This window comes from Carassius auratus, chromosome 32 (assembly GCF_003368295.1).
Source record: "Carassius auratus strain Wakin chromosome 32, ASM336829v1, whole genome shotgun sequence".
NCBI classification, from domain to species: domain Eukaryota; kingdom Metazoa; phylum Chordata; class Actinopteri; order Cypriniformes; family Cyprinidae; genus Carassius; species Carassius auratus.
In genome coordinates, this window is record NC_039274.1 from 3,305,107 (window position 1) to 3,320,867 (window position 15,761).

Sequence of the window (15,761 nt, forward strand, 5' to 3'; positions counted from 1 at the left end):
TATATATATATATATATATATATATATATATATATTCTCTGAGGGTTTGGCTCTCCCACTTTCTCAGCTATCAGATGCCACAGGGAGGAAAAGCTGTTATCTAAAGTGTAATGAGTGGCTGATACAGCCTATTTGGTTCTAATTGCATTGTTTATGTTAGAAACGTTGATGTCGCTGTCATAAAAGATGAGTTATTTTTGTAAATATATTTTTAACAAAACATATACTAGAGTTCATGTGTGTTTTGTAGAAAGGCTGGACTTTAATTTAGCAACCACATCAAGGTAATAAGACCATCTTAGTTAAGTCTAGTAATGATGAAAGGGGAAAATAGCTGCCAAAAATAAAGCGGAAAACAATTGTTGTGACAGTTATATGTATATTCTGCTTATCTTGAATCTGTAAATATATATGTGACTCATAAACACATTATCATTTCACTGAGGGACTTTATAACCGCTGATAAAAGCAAATATACTGATGGTAAAACATTTAAAATTATAGGGCAATATGTAAATCAAGACCTCCTCTAGAAATACTGTCTGCTTATAAATACATGATGATGCACATGATAAAAATAGACATGCTGTCAAATGATTTTATGCCATTAACAAACATGTGGTGCTAGAAAGGGCATCATAAATCGTATTATTTACTTTGGTGTATATTTTTTTCCACCTAAAGTGCTTCATTTAGTGACTCTTTGCTTTGGTTTGCCTCATGCCCATAACTGTCCTCATGGATTCCTCATAATTCATCCCAACAGAGTGTCCATTGTCTTTATAGAGGAATGCTAAATGCTTTAGTAAAGTCATCATTGATTGAATTTCAGCATCAGAGCGGGGTTTCTGTCTGTGCCTTGTTTTTTGGCACAAGAGTGAACTTCAGAGTGTGCAGTGAAAGTGTGATCGCCCCCCGTGTTTACCCCCTGAACTGAGTCCTGCTGCCTCTGTTAGCGCAGAGCTCCTCTAGGGGGCGCAGCAGGCTGTCCTCACGTGCTCGATAAGGCTGAGCATAGCTGTCCTCCTCCAACAGGATGCGATTGAGAGTACGTTCATAATTAATATGCTGTCGCAGCATCAACACATACTGATGCCCCTCCTCCAGGAAGGGACAGTCACATCTGTTGGGCGCCCACAGGAACTCCCGATGCTCCAGACGATAACCGTTGCGGTATGTGTGGAGGATTTGGACGTCATAGCGGGTCTCTTCTCCAAGATAGACTTTTTCCAGCACTTTTACTCGAAATACTGTCGCAGCAGACAAATCTATTGTCATCATCCAATTTACTATGTATATGAAACTACTTGTATTATGTTGGCATTGGAGACATACTGATTTGAACTCACCAAAATCTTTTTGGCAATACTGTCTCTGGCGCTCACCTTTCCCTCGTACCCGGCGACATTTCCCACAGGGGCCTACAAAATGACAATGTATTCATGCAAACAACAATTACCAAAGGGAATGAACAAGAATCATGATAATTTGCAAATAACAGAAAACTAGGTGTATTTCTGTAGAAAGTTCACACTGAAATTTTACAAATTTAACATTGCCATTTGTGCAGTACTGGTAGTGTGAAGTACCAAGTCACTTCAGTATCCACTGATAGACAGCTGCTTTCAAACAGATCCTGTGCAAATAGTGTTTGTGTGAAGAGGTTTCTATTTGTAACGTGTCTTCTGAGAATTGTAGCCAATCAAAGTCATCTGCATGTCAATGCAGTAGCCAATCAGAGGCATTCAAGATAGACAGAATCTGCAGAATACCATTCAAAATGCTGGCATTTTGTTTAGCACAAAGTTTTTTATTCTGTACGCTAATGAATCCCTATAATGTGACGCAAACACAATGCAAGTAAGAAATTATTCGATTAGTATAGACAGCTTCATTGAATATAACAGGAGTTTTCGCGAGTGCAGAACTCAGCCAGTGATCAATTTGTGCTGAACTGAGGTGATTGACAGCTTCAGTGATGATAAAGGGAGACCTATTTTTCCGCTTTCTGTATTTGACCAGTTCACAATAATAAAAGTTCTACTTTTCATGCTGCTAAGCACACATTGCAAAGTTTCGGAAGTGATAACCATATTTAAAGGCAAGATTGAATCTAGAATTGTGGTGACATACACTAATGGCAATGATATTGCACTGACCTCTACGATGTATTTCAGGCAGTCGGTTCCTGCGGTTTTCATCTCTTTCCAAACGTGAGACCGGCTGCTGTTTATGGGGGGGGTGAAGAGGCCAGCGAACAGCAGGGTCTGAGAGCACGACCTCGTAAATCACAATTGTATTTACAAAAGACTCCTCTTTAAGCTTTAAGCGACTGGGACATTTCTGCCAATTATTCGCCATCACACAGACTTCAAGTGTACACAACATTAAATCTGTAAAGTTATCTTAAACCAAGATCTTGACACTGCACAGATAAGATACTTCTAATACCATATATACAACTACTGTAATTGAAACAAAAGCTTACTAGATTGTATTCCTATATATCAGAAATGAAAGGTTTTTACCCCAGAAATGAGGTTTTGTGACCGGCTGTGTTGTAGCAGTGGTGGTCGTAGTGGTTGGATGTTCAAAAGGTAAGTGGTTTGATGTGTGGTGAGGCTGCCGAAGTTGACTTCTCCCATGATACAGGGCATAGCGGTCTGGAGGCAGCCAGTACTCATATTCAATCCCAGAGTTCTTATCAGTGGACAAGACCTATCAGACCAGAACAATGAACACAGTTGCGCTGGCTACTATGGGTTAATAATTGTTTAATTATTGTTTTTTTTTTTTTTTTTTTTCAAGTTTGAACTGAACAAGTTGTTGTGTAATTTTAAAGCTAACCATGATGTGCAGGTCTTCCTGAGTTGGTCCTGAAACTTCAAAGCTCTCCCAGGTATCAGCAGAGCGCCGATACTGAAGTTTGGTTCCTGCCACACTGTACTCGCCGGGAACATTGATCTTCCAGTTCCCATTGATCACAAACTGAGAACGCCCATTCTGGAGCGCTTTAGTGATTAAAAAAATAAAATAAAAATCACAACACAGCATTATTGTAATGACCTTATATAGCAATCGGACAAATTGCACAAAGTTTAGTTACTGCAGGAACCTAGTGAAAAACTGCAAGTTCTTCAATATGTTGTTTTATTTCGCCAATAAAGAAAAAGTAAGTGCTTTATTGCTGTAATCTTCTACAATTGTGTGTCAAACTGTGCATAATGCCACTTTTACTTTGAGAAGCACATGTTGGAGAGATCACACACAGGGACAGGGCTGTGCTCTAACCTAGATAGTTTCTGCTGTTATCAGTCACTCTGATGTGTGTGGCTCCGGCCGGGATCATAGTGACCTCACTGTACCCAAACAGTTCTGCAGGGAAACAAATGAGAGAGTAAAAGGAAGTTAATTCCAACAGGTGTGAAGCCCTTCATGGAGCTGTGTGTTTCCATGTTGTGTCTTGTTGCAGCTGCAGCATGGATTGGTGTGGCTGCAAGGCACTGAACTGCAGAATTGTTTTTTTCTCTCTGCTCGCTGGCAGCCTTGAATCTGGAATCCTACTCTCAGAAATCCAGATGGAATAGAGTGGATTTCCATTTTTGGGTGGCCAAACAATGCCACTATTATCTTTCTGTTTTCTCCAATGTAAATGCTCTGTATTTCTTTTTAGCTGGCCAGCGTGATTCTGATTCAATGTGGAGAAGTTCAAAGCTAGAAGTTTCAGCGTTCTAAGCATGTAGATATGTGTGAGGGGGAGAGAAAGACGTAATAAGAGAAAGAGAGTCACCCAGAAACCACTTACACTACAGTTCAGAGTTTTGTGTCAGAATGAAAGAAAAACAAGAATCCATAAAATTGACCAAAAGTGACAGTGAAGAGTGTTGCTTTGTTCCAAAAACCTTCTGTTTCAAATAAATGCTGTTCTTTTGAAATTTCTATTCATCAAATAATCCGGAATAAAATCTGAATTTCCACAAAAATTTTAAGCAGCACAACACTGATGATAATAAAAATGTTTCTTGAGGAGCAAATCAACATATTAGAATGATTTCTGAAGGATCATGTCACACTGAAGACTGGAGACATTTCTGATGAAAATTCAGCTTTACATTTTAAAATATGTTCAAACAGAAAATGGTTATACAGTACTAAACTCATTGTACTGTATTTTTGATCAAATCAGTGTATACTGGATAAGTACAAGAGACTATTTTCAAAAACATCTTATAGAAAGACATTTTTGAACAGTGGCTAGGTTAGGAATTTCATGGCTAAATACCAGATTTTACAGTCCGGAGGTCATCGGCCTCTACTCTGAACAAGATTCATACAAGATTCATGCAGTTACCATTTATTCACATCTCTTTCATTATGTTTAAATGAAAATATCCATTTCAAAGTTGTTATATTTTATAAATCAGACTGAACATATTTGCTGAATTCTGAGCTTATTTTTCTGTTGTGCAGTTTAGAATCAGAGTGTGTGTAGGTAGATTCACTGCTGACCGTTGTTCTGTCCGTTGCTTTGATAAACACTTCTGTGATGAAGGCAGGTTGAGTTGTGGCCTCCACACACCATGCAGACATCCTCCTGCTGCTCAGATCCAAAGATCAAGTCACATCCTGGCTTCTGCACACACACACACACACACACACACACACACCCTGTAATTAGAAGCCAAAATATCAAGCAACGTCACATTCTGTTTTAACAGTACAAGCTGATCCCGCAACACTCCTGACGAAAAACGGAAACAGCATATGGCCCACAGAATCTTGGAGACCTTCCAAGAAATAAATTTAGACACTAATAGAGAGTGAAGCATCCAAGATTATAGACCCTCAAAATAAATCCATTATCTACTACACTAAAAAAGATTTTATCGTTGTAATAGCAGCGACAATTTGTTTTCATCCGTTCTTCTTGGCACAATATTTTCTGGCATTAATTTCATGAGTTTTCAGTATTTCAACTTGTTTAATCATATTTGTACAGTATATTCTGGATGGATTAGGTGCAATGAACACTGCAAACTGAAATTCACTGAAGTATACATAACGCAGATCGCTGTTTATTTTTTGCTAATTTGAATTATGCTGTTGTTGTGTTTATTCACAATTATTAAATGTCTAATCGCTGCTTTGGAATGCATATAAGTTCAGGGTTGGCAAGATTTGAATACTTTTTTTCAGCAAGCATTTGTTAATTGAAGATAATATAAATGTTTTATAATGTTACAAAACATTTGTATTCATCTAAATGCTGTTCTTTTAAACTTTCTAGCCCATTCATCAAATAATTCAGAAAAAAAAAAGTTTCCTGGTTTCCCCCAAAATTATTAAGCAGCACGACTGTTTTCATCATTGATAATAATCTTAAGAACTAAATCAACATATTAGAATGATTTTTTAATAGTAGCACATGTAGAAACAACAGGTGGTGCAGAATGCTTTGTTTTTCAACATACATTGGGAAAAAAACAAAAAGCAAACAATATGCAGTTTTTCTGATATCAACATTTTGATACTATGAATCATTCCAAAACAATCTACTCCACATTATGGAAATCAATTAATAATAACAGTGGGTTGAATTCTTTAAACACGTTCAAAGACAAAACGATCTGTTTGCACCTCCACTATGTAAGTGTTAGTCATGGCCTAATGGTTAGAGAAACGGACTTGTAATCCAAAGGTTGTGAGTTCGAGTCTCAGGCCGGCAGGGATTGTAGATGGGGAGAGTGAATGTACAGTGCTCTCTCCACTCTCAGTACCATGACTGAGGTTTCCTTGAGCAAGACACTGAAACCTAACTGCTCCCCGGGTGCCGCAGCATAAATGGCTGCCCACTGCTCCGGGTGTGTGTGCACTTTGGATGGGATAAATGCAGAGCATGAATTCTGAGTATGGGTCACCATACTTAGCTGTATGTCCACAGGTCCAAACAGAGTCAGGTGAAAACAGACGGGCAGCAGAATGACACAGATCTCTTTCTGAGCCACCGCACACAAACAGTAGGATCATGAGGCCCGGGCAGGGTTCAAGACCATTCAAGCTGAAGTTTGGCTTAAGCTCCAGAGTGCAGGGGTGGAGAAGGAGACATCGGGAGAGACTGCAGAGGAAGAAGGGAGGTGTGCAGGAGTGCACTATCTTCAGCAATTTCTGCAGGATATAATTAATCCCTTGTTTGCCTTTAGACCTCAGGTGCAACCCTCCTCCTAATACATGACCTCCCATCCTTATCTCTTTCTTTGCCTTTCCCTGCCTTTCTTTTTGTGAAGATAGTTTGTGAAATAATGATTCTCAATGGCACATTCCCATGATTCGGGGGCCTCACAGAGAGGGAACCACACACACACACACACACACACACACACACACACAAGGGGTGCTTCACACACATGGTGCTAATAATTGGGCCCCACTATGCATGTGCTTCTCCTTTCCAATCCTCATGTGATGGAAACCAAATTCATACCAGCATGACTTCAGGACTAGATGGGGTTTGGTCTATTAGATGGTCTTTTCAGTCATTTTTACATGTGCATATATCGATTTTTGTAATATGTACTTGTAAATACTTTACTTTGCCCTTATAAAAAAATATCTTCAAAAAATAAATAAATAACTAAATAAATGTACATTGCAGGAATCAGACGGTGATACTGTGATATATACCACAGTGCAGAATACCATCTACCAATGATAGTGACAAGTAACAACACAAGTCCAAAATGATCTTATAATATTATAATATAAAATAAAATATACTTTAAATATTTATGTTAAGTTGTCCTATTAAAAATAGAATTGTTAGACCTAACAAAATTAATATTAAAGTGTCAGATCAGGTAGAAACAGTTCTTTACAATAAGCTTTTTAAATATTTTTTTGAGGGTGCACAGTATTTTGTGGTTGTCAGCGATTATGGAATTGTGAAGAAACATATACTCACCAGACATTTTCCATTCACACAGACTGTCCCCTGATCTGATTGGCATGGTGTGCCGTCCAGCACCCGTCCAAAGTTGTAGTAGAAGTTGTGTCCAATTGCCAGGCAACTGAGCTCACATGGCTGGGATCCTGAAAGAAATATAAATCAGGTTTCAGTCTGTATAATCACCTAGCAGAAGGAAAATCCACACAGTAACACAACACATGCTTCAAAAGAGATGCCATGCTTCACTGACCTCCGTGAAAGGTAGTCCAACGGTAACTGTTGCCAGCGACCAGGGGTCTGTCATTGAAAGCTTTACACTGCAGTTCCCTGAAGTCCATAGAGTCAGCAGGACACTCCTGATGTTACAGACGCAAAGCTCAGGAGAGAAAACACACACATCTAAAGCTGCTAAGATCACTTTTAGAGTTACTAGAACAGCCCTGGATGACTCAGGATCAATACAACACATGCATCTGTGTGCTGACACAATGAATCCATTTAAAGCTGATTTTAACATCTGTCGAGGCTGATGGGATCACAAGTGTAAGCAAGTTCTGAATATTTCATGATCCAATCACCCAATCCACATTCAGAGGTAGTCAGGAACACACATGACCATATTGCATTTTTAGTGTAAGTGCTAATCCATCTTGATGTGTCCCAGACAACAGTGAATGGCCGCTTACTCACCTGTACTAAAACAAAGGTTAACATTAAAACCATTCTTTGTCATTCTGGATAATTTGGAGAAGTCCATACATATACAAGCTCAAGACTTCAGGGAACTTTAGTTTGTCTGACATCAATATACTGACACAGACCATGAGAACCACGCACATCTAAAGTAAAATTAATACAGGGGATAAAACTCTTTTTTGTGGTATTTTGTGATGCTAGCATGCATCAAGGCACTTGTGTAGTAAGTGATATATATATATATATATATATATATATATATATATATATATATATATATATATACATATATATATACATACACACACACACACACACACATGTAAAATGTGAATGACAAGTTTGAATGTGGATGACCATAAATTCAAGCAAAAAATACAACAAAATGCACTGTAGAATTAGATAACCAAATATATAAAAACTCTTGATATTACGCTAGCCCTCTTTAGATAAAGTGTAGCAGAAAAGGTGTAGCCCTCTTAAGATAAGGTGTAGCTGAAATGTATTTCTATGTAGACATCCTGTTCAAACAGTAAAGTAGGCTATTTACTGCACCTTTGTGTTACAAATCTTGTATTGCCTGGTGTCCCCCGGGCACGGCCCTCCAACCAGATTTCTAAAAGGAGAAAAAATAATCAAGCATGATCACCATAAGGCTGTTTACCCAGGATGCATTCTTGCATTTTTCTGTCAGAAAAAAACCTTTAGAACTACAACAGCTTGTCACTGGGGAAGTAAATGAACTTTACTGCAGCTAATCTGCACATAAAAGATGCATATTAGTACCTTAAAGTAGTAATATGTACTTTTAAGATACAACTATGAACCTTTGCAATTAAGCAATGTGCAGTTGAAATGAGATTGTATGTCTTTAAGAAGACAAAAATTAGAGTACAGTGCTTTTCTTGGCTACTAATATTTATTTGCCCACAGAAAACATGTATAATCATACGACAGCAGAGAAGATGGCATGAGGGGGTAAACAAAGTCTGTGCTTTACCTGGTGATGCAGGTGCGTGTCCGGACAGACGCCCCTCCCCCACAGGAGCGTGAACACACAGACCAACCGCCCCAAGAGGCCCACTCATTCATGAAATATATCTGCCTGTGCATCTGTGGTCCCTCACCTCCCAGCTGTACTCGTCTGGATGACTGCATATGTATGAAAAAGTGAATTAAAGGTAGCCGAACAACAACAAAGAGAGGCAGCAGAGGTGGCAGATTTGTTCAAAGTTGAGGTTTTTAGCACGCTCATACACTATAACAATAGTTTGTAAAATATATTTGTACTTAAAAAAATCTTTTGATGTATGTCATGCACTAAACTGAAGGAATCCTGTGCTTTCAGTGTAAATGATTGCGCACTAGTTCTCAAGACACATGATATGAGAGGCCACCAAATCATTTCCTGCTCATCAGCTATGCTAGACTGCACTTGACATTTGTGGAAGTGTTTGAGTGTTCCCCAGGCGCTCGACTGAGGACGCCACATCAGCTCTATTACACACAGCCTCCATCACACAAGCAGTATTCCTATCAGACCACCACTAATCGTCTTCAAGGATAGCATTACTCTGTCATTCTTAGATCCATTTCTGGCTTAGATCTGAGACAAACAGGCCGTAACAGCCTGTGAAGAGTGAGGAGCTTCCATGGGTTGCCTGAAGCCTAACGTCTCCCTCAAGGTGTATCGTATGTGTACTCTTGTAAATGTAATGTAGGTGTGGAGAGCATTTTTTCTGCCTCTATCATGTTAAACAACCTAATACAGAGCAGCTGTTTGTCTTTCTAAAATAATATTCATCCACCGTATCACACAAATCTAATTTAAGCAACTCCGAGTCACATGAGGCGAGTAAACATGTCGTAAAAATGTAATGATTTCAGCATACAAACAGAACATTGACCCCTAAAAGGATGTTTTTCTGGCACATATATGACCGCTTTCTGGGCAAGAGCTTTATACTGGTTTCTGAGATTAACCTTTCAGTGGAAATATTACAGAGAAATTAGGTTTGGTTGGACTCATCTAATAAGATTACCATTGCAGGAAGAAATGGAATGTGTTTCAGAATCTCCTGACCTTATTAAGCCTAGAGGCCTGTGGTGAATAGAGGTTTGGTAATGAGTGAGGACGTCTAGCTGTGAGGGTTAAAACGACAGGTGACTGCACTCACACAGACACAATAGTGCTGCTTTATGACCGACGTCCATCATCTTCAATACCTGGAACTGCCCTCCTTACCTCAAGACTCAAATTAGTGTTGATGACAGTATGCCATGGGGCCTGTAGGCAAGGCAGATTAAAGAAATCGACCTTTCAACTTCAGAACACCAGCTTCCACCCAACGGCAAGATTTTTAAAAAGACATGTTGTCTTTGGAGTATGTTCTTTTTGGGGGAAAAAATGTAATTCCTAGTTCTGAAATTAACTTGTAGGCTTCCTGTCGATAGTTCCCTTTTGTGTTGTTTTAAAGGAGATGTGAAAGTCATTCCAAAGGAATGAAGATGATAAAAACTGGTGGACAAGACCTAGCTTGGATCTTGGGAGGGAAACTGGGAAAATGACTGGGTGAGTTCCAGAAGGCACCAAAGGCAGAGTAGTACATGCAGACTTTCTCTATAGGTATCAGTGAAACTAAAGGTCTAGATAACCCAAAAATGAAAAGTCTGTCATCATTTACTCAAATCAAGTCATTCCAAACTCATTAGACTTTCATCCCTCATTCCTAAATTAAGAGATTTCTCTCCCTCCACTGAAAAATTAATTCCACCAAAACTTTGGTGGAGACATAGCTAATCCATTTGTATCAAATGGTTTAAAGTCTTTTGAAGAGACACAATCCTTTTATACAGATTTATTTAAGGCTTTTCATTCATATATAAACATCACACATAAATAAAAATCATCAAATATGGTAAAGGCAAGCTTAAACTTTCCTTTTGTTGACAGTTATATCATACGTTTTGGATTAATTGACTTTCAATGGAAGGACAGACTTCTCTCAGGTTTCATTAAAAACATTTCCTGAACAACCCTTTTAAATGTTAAAGAGACAGCATGAGCCAAATGTCATGTTCTTCTTAACTGATCATTTCTGCAATGTGTATAAACAGCAAATCCAAAACAACGCAGGGTGACATCCCAGTTTCTGAACCCCTGTCCCACTGTAGGTGATCCTGCCCAGGTTGCCCTGATTAAGCTCCGCTCTTGACAATCAACAGGAAAGACAGCACTCTAGTTAAAGTGAGCAAAGCCTTGGCAGTGAGCCTTGCCAATCTGAGCATACACAAATAACTGTTCAAGATTGCCAATTGGCAATCTAGAAATTCAGTTTAACTGCATGACAGGACACTAAGGTTACTGTTTCAAACAGTCTATAAACTGAAGGATAATGGGATAGGGACCATCTTACAGGCAGAGAGGACAGGCAACTTGGAGACAACAGTATTGTTATGAGGGTGAGGGCCTGGCACAGAGACAGCTTCCTGGACATAGAGAAAATAAATCATGTAAGTCAATCACACCAAGTCTTACACACCTCCCTATTTGACTTTAAAATGGACCCCAGACTCCAGGGCTCACTGTATAAGTGTTGTTGCTCTACATCAAAGAATATTGATTCATGACAACAAATAGTGACAGTGTGTCCTTTACACTGAGAAATCACCGCCACTGAGAAAACATGTTTACGTGCAATTTTTTGAGCATGAGTCTGACTCTCAGCAGTGACTCATCAAAGAAGCAGATTCTCAGAAACTCTTTAAAGCCTGACTGTCTTCTTTGTATTGTTGTAATGCCTATTAATTCAAAAGTTTATAAGGGGAAAACTCATTTAAACATGCCACAGTGTTTCTTTCTCCGTCATAAATTTGTGTACAAACATTGTTCCTCTTCCTAATCTTCTATGAACACGGGCTAATAGGCTTTATTTAAATAGCAACCCAGAGTGGACACTGGTCAATTATAAACAACACTCCCATTGAGAACTGATTCAGAAGAGAAACAATGATTCATTTGATTACAAATGTTCATTTGATTACATGTGCACCTCTAATCATTGTGAAAAAAACAAGATCAAAAGAGATACAGATGGTAACTAATGCATCATAAATACCTAAAATAAAATTCTCAACAGTAAAACCTGCACTCAACAGTTTAGCATATTAGCTCAGTTTATTAGCAAGGTCAAGGGTCAAAAGCTCAATGGTTAAAATACAATAATGATGTTAGTTTAGATGGTTTTGACTGCTATTGCCTGAAGGTAAGAACATAAACCAATGACCAATTTAAGGGAAATGTGTGTATGTTTGGTTAAGTAGTCTTTGTGGTTATTTTGAGTGCTGGACAAGATTTTAGGAAAGATTCTGAGTTTTATGTTTGTATGTTGTTTATGTGAAACTTTCTGTGTTGCCATCGTGGCCAGGACTCCCTGGAAGAAGAGATTTTATATCTCAGTGGGACTATCCTGCTAAAATAAAGGATAGATAAACCTAATTCTGTCATGAAAATGTGATTTAAAAAAATATATATGACTTTATCTTTATCAATGCTTTTAATTCTAAACAATTTAAAGCCACATTAAAAAATGAAATCTTAAAAGGGCTTGCAAGCATTTGGGGTTTCAGGCAGACGAACCACAAAGAGCTAAATCTGAACTAACTGGAATCTTAAATTAGTTTTGAGCCACGCTGAAGCACCTCAAGTTTATGTGAACAGTAAACTGTTGTCCTCTTAAAGATTAAACAGCTGTTTCCTGGATGTGGGACCATTTTAAAACCAATTTAGAAAAATGTTCATCCATAACCAAGAATTTCGCCCACAGTGACAGTGACTAACCCTAGTTGAAAATACTATTAAAAAAAAAAGAAAAAAAAATTGTGTTACTGTAATCTGTGACTGTACAATCTGTGACTGTAAAAATTTGCTTTGTACAATTCAGTTGCAAATTAAAGCAAATGAGGATGTCTGAGATTATAAATATTATATATATATATATATATATATATATATATATATATATATATATATATATATATATATATATATATATATATTTGATATATATAGTTTTCAAAGGGTTGCATGGCAAAAAAATGTCTTCCAGTGTGTTGCTGCTTTTTAACTAAATTTAAAACGCAAGCATCAAATAATAATATAATTTTAATCATTTTAATTTAGAAGTGAAAACATTTTTTACATTTACATTCTGAATTTTTACTGCATTTTTTTAATCATTAAGTCTTAATCTCAAGTCTGTCCTAAGTTGATTTCTTTGTTCTTTACCATCTTCCCTTCAGCAATGCAATAAAAGCATCGTGTTTCCCCTCACAGCAGAGGGGCATGATCCACATACCTGTTGTTTGACTTCTGCATTTTAGGTCTTCGTCAGGAGTCACAGAATAACTTCTTGAGGTCTGAAACTGGACTCATCTAATGAAGTAAAGACCACGAGATGTGTGATCCCAGTGGTTTTTATCACCAAAGAAATCGGGAAACCTAATAGTATTCATGTTTCACAAGTGTTTCCTCTGTTGGTATAGTTTTCCTGAAGTTTTCAAACGCGCAGAACCCAAAGAGGATGTCCTGAATCTTACATAATCCTGAATAAAAATGAATCATTGAAAATAAATATAGGCTTTTCTCACATCATCCCTGCTTATTTGCATTAAGGTCCTTCTCAATTTCCAATTAGAGCAAACCTCTGAACCGCTTTCAGTTTCACATCAGCGTCCGATCTCACAAGAAGCTCTGGTTAGAAGATCTTCCGACTTGAGATCTTCTGTCTTCAGGTGGCTTTCTGTCAACTCTACCTGAGCCTCTCAGCACACACAACATCCGTGTTCCCAGAGAGAAAATAACGGCTCTTCGGTCAGGACACCTGGTCCTCCTGCGGGTTTCACATTCAGTTTCAGATTCACATCATCCGAAGGGTTAGAATATTGCGTTTGTTCTAATTTGATCGTTACGTTATGCGTCATTGTATCCCAAAATTCGACAAGATTTAAAAAAAAAAAAAAAAAAAAAAAAACAATAATAAAAATAATAATAACAACAACAACATTTATATATGTTAGCATAATATATTATCGCTAAATTAAATCACGTTTAATTGCTGCTTTTCCCCCAGTAAAATAAAATACGTGCACTCTGAGTTTAGTTACTGATAAAGAAACTGCTGAAACTTATTAGAAATGACAGAAATGATTGTGGCAAGTTAAAAAGATGGGGAGGGGAAAACATGTAGCCTACATCATAATTAAACATTTTACAGTTCAGATTTTGTTACAGGCTACAGAGCATTCTCTGTGAGAGTAAAACTTATTTCAGATGACAAACAAAATTATATAAACGCAGGCGCAGTACGCATAATAAAGTAGTAGTGAGTTACCCGTCAAGAGCAGCGTCTTGTAGCCTATAATGTAAATGAAGTAAGCCAGAGTTTGTACTGATGTGAATGAGAGCCGCAGCTTTGCGTGCCGCCGTGTTCACCTGAAGCTTTACATTCCGATGAAAAACTAGTAAACACGCCCCTCTTAAACGGAATGTTGCCCAGTTCAGACTGTAAATGCTCCAGTAGCTGTAGTTCGTGCATGTACTGTTCGTGTATTGTGAGCCTTATGTTACAGAAAGTTTAAATAAGTTGAAGGATGGGCATGCCATCAGACTATGAATTAGAAAACAACTCCCAGAGGGATTAACTTTCTAAATGGATTTTCCATAGGTAATTTTCCAGGCTCAGTCTGTTGAGGCTCGTCTTGTGGAAGTCAAATATAGTCTTTTGGCACTGCTGGCAAAGTTAGGCTTTCAAAACAAAATACGGTTAGGTGATCTTCGTGTGATGTATAACCCTATAAATGTATTAAATGATATTATAGGCTATTATCCGTTACTGATGGAAGGAAATCGCTCTGCAGCAATCATGTCTATGGTAAGATATCCTGTGTAGTCACATATGTTGAAGTGTTGTGTGAAACATTCTTCATGTGGATGACAAAAGGCAGATATGATACAAATTACTGGAAATTTGTCACGGTTTTCTAGATGTTTAGAAATATGAGAACAATGACAGGCCACAGCTCAACAAGTGGCTGCGGTTATATTGAGCTCTTCTACAGACTCCAATCATGACCATGGACACAGACCCTAAAATAACTCCTATCAGCTGCAATGGATCATCACATATAACCACAGGCCCAGGCATTGTTATGTCTCTTGTCTCTAGGTACTTTGATTTAAAAAACAAAACAAAAAAGAAAGTGATGCTACTCTACTAAGCACTTTAGCATGATCATAAAGTGCCCAGGAGCCTCGAATGGCAAGTTTCAGCTTGCAGAGAAATGTCTTTAGCAAGTGTATCACATCTTTGTGCTCCTCAATGAACAAAGTCAACCTCTGATTCACAGCCAAAGGAATAATTCAACCAAAAAATGTTGTCTCCATGTCCTCATCCTGAAGTTGTTCGAAACATGTCCAAATTTCTAAATGATAATGATTAATTTTGGGGTTTTTCGTTTTTACTAAAGCAAATTACAAATTACAGATCTCAGTCAGGATTTTTAAATAGATAGCCATGTATTGCATTCAAGCATAGATTTCAGTTTGAAAATATAAACATTCCTTGATATGATGGAGATTTGTGCGATTGCTCAACAAAATGTTTCTTGAAAACTGAATGTGTAGCAGTTTGGACAAGCAGTCCCAGTGGATGCTGCACTGAACAGACCAAAGTGCATCTTCAGGTTTGCTGACCTTCACTTGTATACTTTCATATTTTTATTCATTCTTTATTTCTTCAGGTCAGAGATGTATAACTCCGTCAATAACCACTTGACTGGTCAATCAGAAAAACTAAAATTATTTAGTAACCAACCATAATACAAAGGAATAAAAATACTGGTAATGACAGAGTTCTGAGTTCCATGCATGTGTGTAATCCTTGTAAACCCGACACAGCTTACTCAACTTTTTTGCCAACAGAATCCTTGACACGGTGCACCACCATCTGAAGCAATTTAAAGTATATGAGTGGGATCATATTGTCTTTCTGCAGGTTAAGTCATAACACCTGTAGGTGGCAAAAAGTGAGTCACTGCAAAATGTACCCATTAGTTTAAAATA

At 37.9% G+C, this 15,761-nt stretch overlaps 1 protein-coding gene across 2 annotated transcripts; it reads right to left on the reverse strand.

The window, feature by feature from the left end:
* Positions 1-27: 27 nt before the first annotated feature.
* On the reverse strand, positions 28-14,171 carry LOC113051356 (ADAMTS-like protein 5). Of its 2 annotated transcripts, XM_026215019.1 has the most exons (15): positions 14,032-14,171; positions 13,343-13,530; positions 12,997-13,243; positions 11,056-11,128; positions 8,640-8,791; positions 8,195-8,255; positions 7,194-7,299; positions 6,959-7,086; positions 4,510-4,633; positions 3,292-3,375; positions 2,848-3,011; positions 2,529-2,718; positions 2,160-2,267; positions 1,350-1,421; positions 28-1,250 (listed from the first exon to the last, which is right to left on the reverse strand). In XM_026215019.1, exons 3-15 carry the CDS (start codon positions 13,014-13,016, stop codon positions 922-924), a joined length of 1,611 nt encoding a protein of 536 aa, XP_026070804.1. In that variant the 5' UTR covers positions 13,017-13,243; positions 13,343-13,530; positions 14,032-14,171; the 3' UTR covers positions 28-921. The 2 variants fall into 2 exon arrangements, with proteins under 2 accessions (XP_026070804.1, XP_026070805.1); XM_026215020.1 differs by having other exon boundaries at positions 12,997-13,530.
* Between the last annotated feature and the right edge of the window lie 1,590 nt (positions 14,172-15,761).

Coding starts and splice junctions, on each gene's coding strand:
- LOC113051356 (XM_026215019.1), bottom strand. CDS start 13,016: ATGCAGAAGTCAAACAACAG. Junction 8,256..8,639: donor ACACGCACCTGCATCACCAG/GTAAAGCACAGA, acceptor TTCTCCTTTTAG/AAATCTGGTTGGAGGGCCGT. Junction 1,422..2,159: donor GCCTGAAATACATCGTAGAG/GTCAGTGCAATA, acceptor GTCATTTTGTAG/GCCCCTGTGGGAAATGTCGC.